Source organism: Anas acuta, chromosome 2, assembly GCF_963932015.1.
Source record: "Anas acuta chromosome 2, bAnaAcu1.1, whole genome shotgun sequence".
Taxonomy (NCBI): Eukaryota; Metazoa; Chordata; class Aves; order Anseriformes; family Anatidae; genus Anas; species Anas acuta.
The window spans coordinates 46,788,833-46,801,963 of record NC_088980.1 but is presented as its reverse complement, the minus strand read 5'-3'; the positions used below and the strand labels follow the sequence as shown (position 1 = coordinate 46,801,963).

Sequence of the window (13,131 nt, the reverse complement as noted above, 5' to 3'; positions counted from 1 at the left end):
AATGACATGCACTGTGTATACATAAATAAAGGCCAAGAAGAAGCTTTTATTTAATTTAAATTGAGTTAAAACTTCATTAACATTTCCATTATAGTTCTTCCTTATAGCTGCTTGAAGCAACAGTTTTAAACTAAAATATTTTAGATGATGTTTACACAATTGTGATTTTTGTATTATTTTTTTTTTGACTGGATGTTTTTAAACAAAAGCAAAAGAAACAATTTTTGATATTTGTTTATGAATAAATTCAGTATTTTCAAGCATGCAGATTTAATGTGCAACCTACTTGTAAGGAACTGAAATTAGTCCAAGAATCACAAATAGGCCAAATACTTTTGTGTACTGTAGTTGAATTTAGTTGAATACAACAGATTTGGAAAAAAAAAATAATCAGTCTGTGCATACACAGCATATTAATGACAGCTATTTAGCCAGTTTTACTACCAGAAAGGATTGAAGGAAACCTGAACTTCACATATGTAGCAAATATATGCCTTTTTTTCCATTAGGAAGCTATTCTGTGGACTATGACCAGGTGACCTGATGTAAAATCAGTAGTTTTTGTCTACACCATATCTTACTGTGTCCGTAATGTGTCTATAACTGCATTGTGTCCAACAATATGTTAATACATATTTTGATGTGATGAGATTTGCCTAACGTAAGTGAGGCTGCTTGCATAGACAGGAGAGCAGATGCCACGTACAAGAGCTCACAGAAGAATCCCAGCAGCTACCTGGGAGTGAGCATGTCAGGGGAGAGAACTTGGGCTAAAGGATTGCCAGCCTCTTGTGGGCATCATGCACGCCTGTGCTGGCCACAGGATACAGAAACAGTTGTTTGGTGGTTGCTGCACCAAACACTCCTTATAATTTTTTGTTGTGCTTCACCATAATGCATATAAGCACACTGCTTTTCATTCTTACCACAATTTTGCTTCATCTACCTAGTAATTCTGAAGCTAGCAATTGTCACTGTATTTGCTTACTGTGTAAGAAAATGTTTCCCAGATTTCTTTGCTCTTTCTGTTTCTTTGTCCTCTCCATTTCCTCTCTCTTCTTATTACCACACGATATTCATCACATTCAGTCTCAATTTTGATTCTTGATCACATGTCTAGGGAGGATTTTTATTTCTGCCCTGCTAAAACTGAAGACTTCAATGTACGTTTCAGTGTGCATGTTGATATTTTCTTTGCATGTTTCTCGTTTACTGTCTCTAAAACTTCTTTTATGGCCCCTGTAAAACAATCAGAGAATAGCATATTGCTTTAAAAGCATTTGAAACCAGTTTCAGAAATCTCTGGTATGCCAGCTGAAGATCCCAATTGCAGCTATGATTGTACAGTGTATGGTTTTAATCTCAGAGAAGAAGCCAATTCCAACAGGCATGAATAAATGAACTGAAAAAAAAAATAAATCCTACAAATGTATCTCTTTACAGCTGTGTCATGGATCTAAGAAGAAAGGATTTGCTGTGCTTCCTCTTTTTGTTCTTCCTGCTGACACCTGGTGTTACTGGCCCCATTTCTCACACTTCTTTTACATCAGCATGAACTAAGAAAAGCTCCAAGTCTTCTGGAAAATATAAAAGGAAACGTCTGTATAATTCTGCCTGTACAACAACTTTTCTTGTTTAAATTGTGTTTTCTGTAAAGCTATCACTATTCCTTTTACCTGAATATCTATCAAAACATAGAATCTTGCAAGCTGTCTATCTGACATAAAAAAATTAAACATATCAAAACCTTTAATATAAATTGTGTGGTTTTGTTTGTTTGTTTGTTTTTATAATAAGATATGCAACGTATCCATTGCTGGAAGAATCAAATCTGCAGAAAATTTTTCTTGTTCAGAGCTTTAAGCTTCCTTCAGCTAGCATATGTCAGCACCAGTTCTTTCTCTTTGTTTAGTGGCTTCCATACTTGAAATTTCTTTCCTGCTCCTGTATTTTGCAGGAGCAATGCCAGCTTATGGCATTGGTTAGTGGTAGTGAAGTGTTCACTAACTTCTGAAGTGTTAGTGAAACTGTGACCTAAGAAGAACAGACACATAGTCTGAAGACGAATACAAGGTGAGTGACTAAATACAAATCTGAAAACTTACACAGAAGCTAAAGCATACACAAGCAGAGGAGACAGATAAAATGAAGGTAGAAAGATCTTAATGAGAAAAATTCATTTAAAATGTCTTGCATATAACGTCACATATAATAATTGTGGCAGAAAAGCACTATTCTACAGCTTACAGTCTGAAAATAAAGAGCACAGAAAACACAGCGACTCAGAAGATGGGGTTTTGCACATATTTGACATTAATGAAATGCAAGTTGGAATTAATAGTTTGTAATGCTCTGATTAGCATTAGAAGTGAAGACAAGTACACAAATAAAGAGGAAATTAAATTCAAGATACTGGGATAATGATAAATGTGCCAGGCTTGCACTTTGCAAGAAAAGGTTAAAAAAAGCGCAATCAGGCAAAACCAAATGAAAATTACTCTGTGGAATGATGATAATACCTTCAAGGCATTGTGAATTCTAATCAGGATGCAAAGGATATCCTAAGCATACAGCCTGGATCTTCAGAATATGCAATATAAAAGTCCCTGCTTTCTGCTGAACCAGTGAATCTGTTTATTCAGTAACAAAGCATTTGACTCCTGCGTTAGTCCAAGCTGCTGTATGCATTTGAAGAAAACGCAATGTCCTCCCAACATGTTAAACCTACAACAGATGAAAGTAATTCAACCAGTACAACATCTGCTGTACACACTAAATATTGCATAAGAATAAGGAATAATTTGAACACTGACATGCACAGAAAAAAGAAAGCATCATCTATGATTTTACATAATCTACAAATTACAAAAACAGCATGGTAGTCATGGAACAAGCAAGATTTTGACCAGCCCTATTCAGTTTTCCTGGATGAGCAAGGGCAGCCATTGTAACATGCCTTGGAATCAGCAGGTAGGTTTAAGTGTTGGGAATGAGGTTAGTACAGAACCTTGCAGCAGTGGAACACCAGCTCTGCAGCCAGCCTCACAAATCATCACCACCACCGATGATATTCAGGAATGCAATGTAAGGAATGCCTGGTAGAAACTGCGGTACTCCATAACAATGAACCCCTTCTCATTAGCAGATGAAACTCAGCGCAAACAAAATTAAGATGAAGTTGTTTTTGACTTCTGTACTGTATACAGAGCAGTTGCTGACCTCCCAGGGAAACTCAACGATTTTGGGAAAGTAGAGTCATTTGTACTATGCCTACTTTTAAAGATATTAATTCAGACAGTATTAGAATTTGCAGATTATCATACCACATCTCTTGCAAACCTTAGACATATGCAAAGCACTGAGACCATAGTGGAGAAAGAGTGAACACAAGCATGCTGTATATGCACTAGTGCTGACCTTACAGGTTGATCCAGCAAGGTGAGATTTGGAGCACTGTTATTATAAAAGACACCATTGGTAGTTTTTGCCTCACCAGGGAAACAAACACATTGGCAAGGACTGTTTAGCAATAATCCTTCCACAGTGAAAAGTCCAAACTCTCTGATGGAGGAAACAAAATTTCCAAAGAGAAAAATCCCAGAAGCTAATAAAGAATCTTAAAAATCATTGCTACTCCTAAACATCATTGGCTTATTATACTGAAACTGTAACATTTGAATTTATTGAACAACTGCAGGGATCTGTGAATAGAGCTGACTTCTTATCCACAGCAGCCTTGTCCCAGAAAAACAAGGTGATTAAATCATAAAACAAGAAACTTAATATTACCACAGGACTGCAGAACTAAGGAAAGCACACGGAGTTTTACTCAAACAGTGACAGCATGTGCTAGTTTCAAGAAAGTGTTGGAAAAGAATCTGAGAATAAAAAGCACAAGATGAAGATGTGCTCATGTTCTTATCCATCATTCTGCCAAAATGGTCTAAGACCAGAAAAGTGGCCCCATGTACTTCCCAGGAATGATGGAGCTGTCAAGGCAAATAGAACATAATATTATATACAGGCAACTGAATCATCATTCCCGAAACACTGAGAATAGAAACTCTCATGAGAATGGGGGTCAGTCTGGAATAGATGTACCTAAAGAAAGCAAGAAACGCCATGTACTGACAAGATGGGTTAGAGCATGAGTAATCTTGATAGCTGGGAGAAAATTTAGTACATGTGGCAAAATAAAACAGAAGTATATGACACCTTCAACAGGCGTTAGAGCAAACTAAAGAACAGATCTTATCAAAGAAAAGTAAAACATGGAAACATACCTTAAAATTACAGGAGACTAGTCAGACTTTCTGGAACCAGGCAAAATGTGAGAAGCTTCCGTAGCACCATTGAGGATAGAGCAGTGAAGTGTTTAAGCATTCCTGAACTACGTGGTTTAATCACGAGATCTCAGTTTACTTTAAATTAGGTCATATATTTATTTGAGAACAAGAATTTGATTACATCTGACTGTCCCTTATGATAGCCAGGCAAGGAGCAAAGCTGAGTTTGCTGTAGAGATCACAAAAGTATTAAAATGTTGCAAACAGCAAAGACAATATTTAGCAAGCTATTCCTGAATGTTGTAAATATTCCCACAGTAAAGTTTACTGCAGCTGAGTAAAAGGCTTAAAGTCATGTTCAGTAACCCACAGTGGAAGGAGTCACAGATCAAAATCGTAAGAAAGGGGCTAATGATAAAACTCACAGAATTACAGCTCTGATTTGTATTTGTATCTACATTAAATTATTTAAGATAGTTCTTGTACAGAAAGCAAGTAACATTTTTGAAGAGAGCGTATACCAAAGGGACTGTTACACCAAAGGGAAGAAAACCCAGTCTGGGATATATTGAAATTACGCATCTTGATGGTGAGAAAGATACAAATGTATAATGAAGTGTGTGTGTCAACAACACACAAAATATCATAGTTCCCAACTAAGAGGAACCGGAAAAAAAAAAAAAGGGAGGGGGGGAGGGATGGGGTATGAGTCAATACATCCCCTGAGTGTGCTTTTAATTGCACTAAACATTCTTCATTATGAAGACCATTTAATTTGAGAGGCTATGAATCTCAGCCTTGTTATTAAGGCATTTTGTTTGTGTTTCTCTTTCTGCTCTGCATTGCTATGGCTGCTCTTATGTGAAGGTCTCAAAAGACTTAAAATTCATAACAACTCATTCCCCACAAATTCCCCTCTTGCATAAATACCATCCTTAACCTGGATTAATTTAACAGAAAGCTGTACGCAGGACAAAAAACTAGAAATGTTAAAGCAAAGGCGGTAATTTGACAGTTATTATGGCTTAGTTTTGTCCTGTTGGGCAGGGACAATTCAATTAAGTGGCTTTTCTAAGCTCTGCCACCACACTGCTGTTGGAACTGGTTCTGCACTTGAGTTCCCTCTGCTTTATATCGGTCACCCTCAGCAGAGCCAAAGACAAAATATACACCCTTCTAAATCTAAATAAATCCCTCTTCAAAGCGTACTTTTCTTGCGCCGACTTAAAGAAACCGGCTGACATCTATTTATGTATTCTGTTTATTTATATCTGTCAACTACTCATTTACATTAAAAAAGAAACGGACAATTTATTATGCTTGTGCAGTTCCAAAAACTGTAGCTTCTTTGACAATTGCAGATCAACTCTAATTGCTGAAAACATAACGCTGCAAAATGAGACAGAATCTGAAATTATTAAGAATTATTAAGAAATGAGCAATTTTGTTGCACACACACATGATATTTTTCAGTTCTTATGAGCCCAGTCAACAAAACATCCCAAATCACTCCTGCTTTCAGCACTGACATTTCTGTTATTCGTATCTATTATTTAACTTATCCTGTTGAGGATACTGTGATTCGGTGATTCTGTGACGCTATTTCTTTTAGTATACCAGGTTGAAACGTACCGGTGGGCTCAAAACTGTTAGGAGGGCGAAGTGGGACAACTGATATGATAATTATTCACAGCTTGTCTTGGGGAGATACACTGAACGCTGTTAAAAGCTAAATGTTAAAGGACTTGGTATTACTTTTTAGGGGGAGAATGGAAGGGGAGGGGAAGGACCTAAGGATGAAGAATGACGTGAAACCTCCACTTTACAGACAAAAAATGGAAAAAAATTGTTTCAGGGGCCGTTAGGCCGGGGAGGGCCTGCCGGTTGCCGGGCAACCAGAGTCTGCCTAGCAACCAGGCGGCGCTCCGGCTACATCCGGGGACCCGCGGCGGCCCCGGCCCCGCTCCAATGGCGGCTCCGGCGTCCGTCGCCGTCTCCTGGATACGGGCGCGCGGCGGCGAGGACCTGAGCGCTGCGGCGGGGGGAGCGGGCAGGCCTTCCTGGCGCTTTGCGGCTTTTCCTCGCTATAATAAAAATATTGAGAAATGAACCAGCTGTGGGAGTCTCTGTGCGTGTTGTGGCGGCGTCTCTCCCTCTGTGCGGCGTGTGGCGGGGAGCTCCCTGTATGCACCCACCCCTCTGCCACCCCAACGCGGGGCATGGGAGGCTCCGGGCCGGCGGGCGGGGCTGCGCGGCGGGCGATGGCGGCAGAGCGGGGCCCTGCGGCCCCCCGGGGCGGGTGGGTGCTGCTCGCCCGCCGCCTCATGGCTGGCGGGTGAGGGGCGAGAGAACCAACGGCTGCCAGGACTTCAGCAGGGCCTTTGGTACGGTCCCCCCGTTGCATCATCTCCTGCAGGGGCTGGCAGCACGGACAGGTACACGCTTTGCTGGGTTAAAAAGTGGCTGGGTGGCCGGGCACAGAGAGTGGCGGTGAATGGAGTGAAATGCAGCTGGCGACCAGTCACCGGTGGTGTTGCCCAGGGGTCGGTGTTGGGGCCCATCCTCTTTAATATTAGTCTGTACTGATGATTTGGATGAGGGAATTGAGTGCACCCTCAGTAGTCTGCAGACACCAAGCATCCTAGCTTGTATCAGAAATAGTGTAGCCAGGGTCAGGGAGGTGATCGTCCCCCTGCACTCTGCTCTGGTGAGGCTGTGCCTCAAGTGCTGTGTTCAGCTTTGGGCCCCTCACTACAAGAAGGACATCAAGGCCCTGGAGCGTGTCCAGAAAATGGCTACGAAGCTGGTGAAGGGTCTGGAACACAAGTCCTGTGAGGAGCGGCTGAGGGAACTGGGATTGTCTAGTCTGGGGAAGAGGAAGCTCAGGGAAGACCTTATTGTTCTCTACAACTGCCTGAAAGGAAGGTGTGTGGAGCTGGGGGTCAGCCTCTTCTCATAGATAACTACTGATAGGACCAGAGGGAGTGGCCTCAAGTTGCGCCAGGGGAGGTTTAGGCTGGAAATGAGGAGACATTTCTTCTCAGAAAGAGCAGTCAGGCATTGGAATGGGTTGCCCAGGGCGGTGGTGGAGCCACCGTCCCTGGGGGTGTTCAAGGAAAGGCTGGATGTGGTGCTTAGGGGCATGGTTTAGTGGGTGACATTGGTAGTAGGGGGATGGTTGGATGAGATGATCTTAGAGGTCTCTTCCAACCTTAACAATTCTGCGATTATAAGGTGGCCTTCCTCAGCAGGGCTTAGGCTGCGGGAGGCCTCAGGCTCACAGGTGCTGCTCAGTTGTGCGTGCTCTGGCCGTTCGCTGGGCAAGAGAAGAAGGAAAATGCCTCTGGAGCTGGGTTTTCTGGGTGTCCTGGTCCTGCATCCTGCTGGCCAGAGCAAATGTGGTTCCCTTGGCAGCTGCACCCTGCTGTTTTGGGTGCTTCTGAGGGGTTTCACAGAGTTTTCAGTGATGGACACTTTGTTGTCTAGTGTTGGCCAATGATTTTATTTTATTTTATTTTATTTTTAATCACCTAAAGTTCCGTCTGAAGACTCGAGAATTCTCTGGTCTCGTTTTGGTCTTCAGTATGTCAGTCAAGGAGATCTGAAAGCTCCTTGTGAGAGTTGAAGCAAAACTGAGTCTCTGGTTTGTAATTACGCATGTGGCAACAGTACCGCTTCAGCAGCCTTCCTCTCCTTCCTTGTTGATGGTTCTTGTTGCAGTGCTGCCTGCTGTGAGATTCAGCTTTCCTGTGGTTTTAAGGTAACTACACTGAGAACTGGCCTGGCTGAGGGAAAAAGCAACCATTTTATAAACGAGGAGGAAGAATTCGTGTTGAGATGAGAGCAAGCAACTCCAAATAGCTTAGAAGTAATTCAGCTGGTAGTTGAAAGAGCTGAGTTGGCCGCGAGCTGGAAGAACTTACCACAGGGTGGTCACTGAGTACTAGCTAGCAATATATCCTGTCTCTGGAATTTGTTTAATTTGTTTCAGTATACAAAGCACACAAAATTAGTGAGACAAAAGTATAACTTTTCTGTAGAATTTGTTGACTCCCACAATGCAATGTTGGTCAGCAAATTTACACAGCTTTTTCATGGATAGAAACTATTCAATGCAAACAAAAAACTTAACACTGACTCCTATAACTGGTAACATTACAGGCAGCATAGTATTGCCAACAGTACTGATTCCTGTGTTGTTTTTTTTCTTCAGTTATGTTGATTAAATTATTTAGAAGGGTTAAATTACATGGTGGAAAGCTGCAGGGGACCATGCACCTGGTGTGCCCCTGGGCAGAAACGGTAATCATATTTGTTAAGGCTTTCTCTTTAGGATATTCTCATTTGGCCAGCAGTTTTGTGTAGAGCTTAAAAATCATGATATCAAATTTAGAATTTTATTTACTGGTAAAATATTTGTAATTCCTAGTTATTGGCCCATCTGTAATTGGTGGAATGTGTAAAGATCTTTGGAAGTGGAAAATACTGTCACCTGTTCAAAAATTCTGATCAGATTTCCTGAGAGCAGGCCTTCTGTGAGATAGTTATGTTTGATCTTTCTGGATATATACAATCCCTCTTTTTAAGAATTGTGCATGTAAATGCAGTACCTCAGTTATTAATAAATTTGAACACATCCCCCTTCCACCTTCTTCCTTTAAAGGTTTATCTGTTTATGAAAGTAATATCATATTTCTAATCCCTTGCCGGTGAAGCATCCTTAAGCATGGAGAACTTCATTCTGTATGAAGAGATAGGAAGAGGAAACAAGACAGTTGTTTATAAAGGAAGAAGAAAGGGGACAATTAATTTTGTTGCCATTCTTTGCACTGATAAATGCAAAAGAGCTGAAATAACAAACTGGGTAAGTAATGTTTTTCCTGCTAAATCTGGGAAACAATATAGCCTAAACAATTTTTGTAGCACAGGTGATAGTAAAGAAAAACACCAATTGCTTGTTTACATGGAGTTTGTTGTCATTTATATCAGCTTCTTAAGATTTCAAAGTCCTATACTTTGAGTCTTACTTTAAATTGTGTATTTCTCTCATCAGGTTTTATTGTGTAAATTGCATGCATGAAGTCATGCTTAGAGGCTTACTATTTCTATGATACATCAGAGAACCTTTTGGGGGAAAAAAAAAAGCTGTTTTCATACATTCATTTTATTTCCTCTTACTACATCCAACCATATTTTCCTCACAGTTGTGTTCTCACTGAAAAAGAAAGCAGAAATCCAAGTTTAATCCCAAATTCTGATTTGGAGTCTGTTACTGTTTTAATGATGCAGAGAAGTTAAATAGTGCTTGCAAATCTACAGTGTCTGTATTTGAGTGGTTGGGGAACTTTCCCATACTTTTGAAAGAGGTTAAATAGGGCAAAGTCTATGGGGAAAGTTATCTGTCCTCAACTTACATGTAAAATTAAAATCTTAAAAGTTAGAAATTAATTTTTAAATCCTTTGTCTGCTGGAATAGGTAAAAGAATGAGCAGTTGACCTAGAGAAAAGCTCTATTGTCTCAACCCCCCCTACAGTCCATATATACAGCAGTTTTTTTCCCATTAAAAATGTCAGGAACTTTGTTCTAGGTTCGTCTGACTCATGAAATCAGACACAAGAATATAGTGACATTCCATGAATGGTATGAAACAAGCAACCATCTCTGGCTTGTAGTGGAATTGTGCACAGGTAAGGTAAACTCAGAAATTAAAAAAAATATTTTACAGGTATTTGTAAGAGATTTACTTCAACAGTTTTTCCTACAACAAATGCTTACTTAGGTTTTTGAAAAAAATTAACAATCATGTATTGTGTATGATATATGTATGTATGCTTTAAAAAAATCGCTTCTGGAAACATTTTTTAGAATTTCACTCAAGTCATATTTCTCTTCTACTTCACAGTTTGTCATGTTAAATGTTAATTTATGTGACATAATCTTAGTTTGTACTACCTGAACGGGTGGGTCTACTCAGGGGAACTGAAATTGTGAGTAGAGGGAGGGTAGTTATATAAAATTTTACTTGAGAAAAGATTTCTACTGACTGTCAACTTTGGTGTTCTCATTTTATAGCATACCATAATAAATAGGGGTAGGAGTGAATAAGTTATACTTTACAAGTGACTTGACATTGTATAAATGCTTCTTTTTTTTAATCAAGGGGCAGTTCTGTATAAGTTTTGTTGTTGTTGCTGTTTGTTTTTTTCCTGTTCAACAGAAGTGTTTTGACTCTTCTGTTAAGATATTAATTCGGGTGTGTTGAGAACCCAAAACTTCATTAAGTGATTCACTGAGTTTTGATAGTTTCTTGTCAATCTGTTAAAACAGAAAGGTTTTAAAGCGTTTTTTAAACTTTAGATAGTATGCTTTCCTCTACATGGAAAGAAAAGAGCTCCAGTTGTGCAAGAGATACATGTTCAAATTTTGATATGTGGGATTTGTTTCACAGTAAGAGTCAGTATTGCACACTGCCTTTTTTTCTGTTCAGAATTCTATTTCCAGAAATTACTGGAGAAGCTAAAAGTCCTGACGAATAATCAGATCGTACTTTCAATTTTCAGAAGTGAAGTTAGTTGGCTGATTTGGAAGCTTTGGCCTAATTGCCTAGTCTTACTGTATGTGAGTTATTAGACAGCCAGACATTCATTAAGAACAGTTAGAGCAATTATTATGTATTTTACCTTGCAGTATCGCAGTGTGGTGGTGAAGTTTTTAATATTTGAGATGTCTGACTAAGAAGTCTATCTAACTAAAACAACGTTCCTTTGATTAAAAGCTAACAGTCTATGATTGTGTCCAACCCCCACTTCTAAGCTAAGATAATACTGGTGGGACGTATAGAAGTGGAACATCAGGAGCCATCTCTCCATCATTGTCACTTGGCAGAGAATGGAAGAGCAGAGAAGTAAAAGCTGCCTGAATGTTCTCTCACTGTAGGCATAGTTAATAAAGCTTCCATCTGACTCGTCTCAAATTCTGCTTGGAATCCTTATATTCTTTGTCAGCAGTTTGCTGCAGGGAGGATGTCTTGGAGCTAGCATACTTGTAAATCGAATAAGATAGGAATTTCTTATTGATTCTGTATAGAGCCCTGAAAACTGCTTTTGACATGTGGATGATCTCTTGCTCATCTCAAGATGACAAGCAAATTTCTGTTACCAGATCCAGCATACTTTTGTGCTGCTGGCTTCACTATTTTTTTCTCCTAGTATATTTGGTCATATTATGGGACTATTCTCTACATAGCCCTATAAAATACATTGTGAAAAGTGGTAACTAAGAATGATGGAAAATTCTTTACTATTTTTAGTTACATAGTACAGGGTGGGCTATAAAGGTGACTGATGTACTAAACAGTGTAAAAAAGATTTTGGATGATTTTAAGATTCAGCAGCATTGTATAACTTGAAGAATATTGTTGTTAAAAGACCTTACAGTCATACTATTCTCTGAAAGAAATTACTAAAAAGAGGGAAGTGGAAAAAAAGCTCAGAAAAATCTGTTATGTGATCTGGAATAGAAGATCTATTATCCTTCTCTATGGAAAGCTCTCCTAAACCCTGTTTTCATTTGGGTACTTATTTTTGTCTTTTTTTTTTTTTTTTTTAATCTGCATGATTTGGCTAACACGTGATAGATAATCCAGGAAACCCATAGACAATTCACAAAATACAGTGCAGGGTCTTGGGAAAACAGATTAGGTGTAAAGGAACAAATACGGAAGAGAAATGGGGTCTTGGGAAGATGGGAATGTGGAATTTAGGATGGTAGACTGGGACAGGAAGAAGAAAGACTGTTTGAGCAATGAACTGGTAGAAGATGGGTAATTAGGAGAAGTCCAAGTCTTGTGAAGTGTTAGGTCAGCCATGGCTCAAATGGGATGTGTTTGCGATACCTGAGAATCACTGGGATGTGGAGAACCAGGTGATGGGAGAAGAGAATTTGCAGGGACAGAGAAATAGTAACAATAGTGGGGAAAAGCATAGAAAGCAAATGTGATGCATGGAGAGGGACATGGGTAGTAGAAGATGTGAGGGATATTTGCAACGCTTTGTAGGTGTAATCAGATCAGAATTGGAGGAACGGTGGTCAAAAGTTAGTGAAGAAGGAGAGTGGAGATTTTGTCATGACACAGAAGAAAATTTTGTTAGGATGAGAAGTCCAGAGAGGTGAGCGGACTTGCTGGGCTGGGCTGCTGGGATTTGTACAAGAAGACTGAGATGTGAAAATTCATTCCTGAGTATTTTTTATTCTTTTTTAAAACCTAAAAGAGGAAAGGATAAAAATGAAGGACTGACTCACACAAGAATCAAGAAGAGGACAGTATAAGAATACCATGTGTGAAGAACAAACAAAGTACATCTGTTGAATGATGTTGACCTCTGGACCTCAGAACTTTACTATTTCTTTTGTCCAAGAACTTAGTGAGGAATTCCACGTCATTAGTTTTAGTGCTTGTTCATAGATGTTGCTAGTGTGCTCTTGGTATTATTTATTCTCTTACCCTGATCCCTGCTGGATGAGTTAAGGAGTCTGAACAAGCCCATGTGTGCTATCACACTGGGACATGATGCACTACTTCATGGGGATTTTTTTTTGCCTTGTGTTTCCTTTGCAAAATTAAACAATATGAAAGTGTTGTTAAAGTCTTGCATTCAATTTTATTGTAGTCAAACATAGGCTTTTTGTCACAATCTTGGAAATAAATTTTTCTGTACGTTTTGTAATTATTTTATAATCTCAAGATATTTTTAACAAATACTGGTTATCATTTTAGCTTGACCTCTTTTGAAGAAGTATGTATAATGTCTTTGCCCGACATTTTCTATATATGCACAAATAATT

At 39.4% G+C, this 13,131-nt stretch overlaps 1 protein-coding gene across 15 annotated transcripts in view; it reads left to right on the top strand.

The window, feature by feature from the left end:
• The first annotated feature begins 6,587 nt into the window (after positions 1–6,587).
• ULK4 (unc-51 like kinase 4) overlaps positions 6,588–13,131 on the top strand; it is a 246,775-nt gene continuing 240,231 nt past the window's right edge. For 14 of the 15 annotated variants that reach the window (XR_011093978.1, XR_011093980.1, XR_011093979.1 and 11 more), the window contains exons 1-3: positions 6,588–6,721; positions 8,997–9,150; positions 9,875–9,974. Coding sequence is in view for 11 of the 15 variants with exons in the window: in XM_068674629.1 (XP_068530730.1) it covers positions 9,013–9,150; positions 9,875–9,974 (238 nt within the window). In the remaining 4 variants the exon portion in view is untranslated. The remainder of the gene's footprint in view (positions 6,722–8,996; positions 9,151–9,874; positions 9,975–13,131) is intronic. The other variant, XM_068674628.1, reaches the window with a different exon arrangement.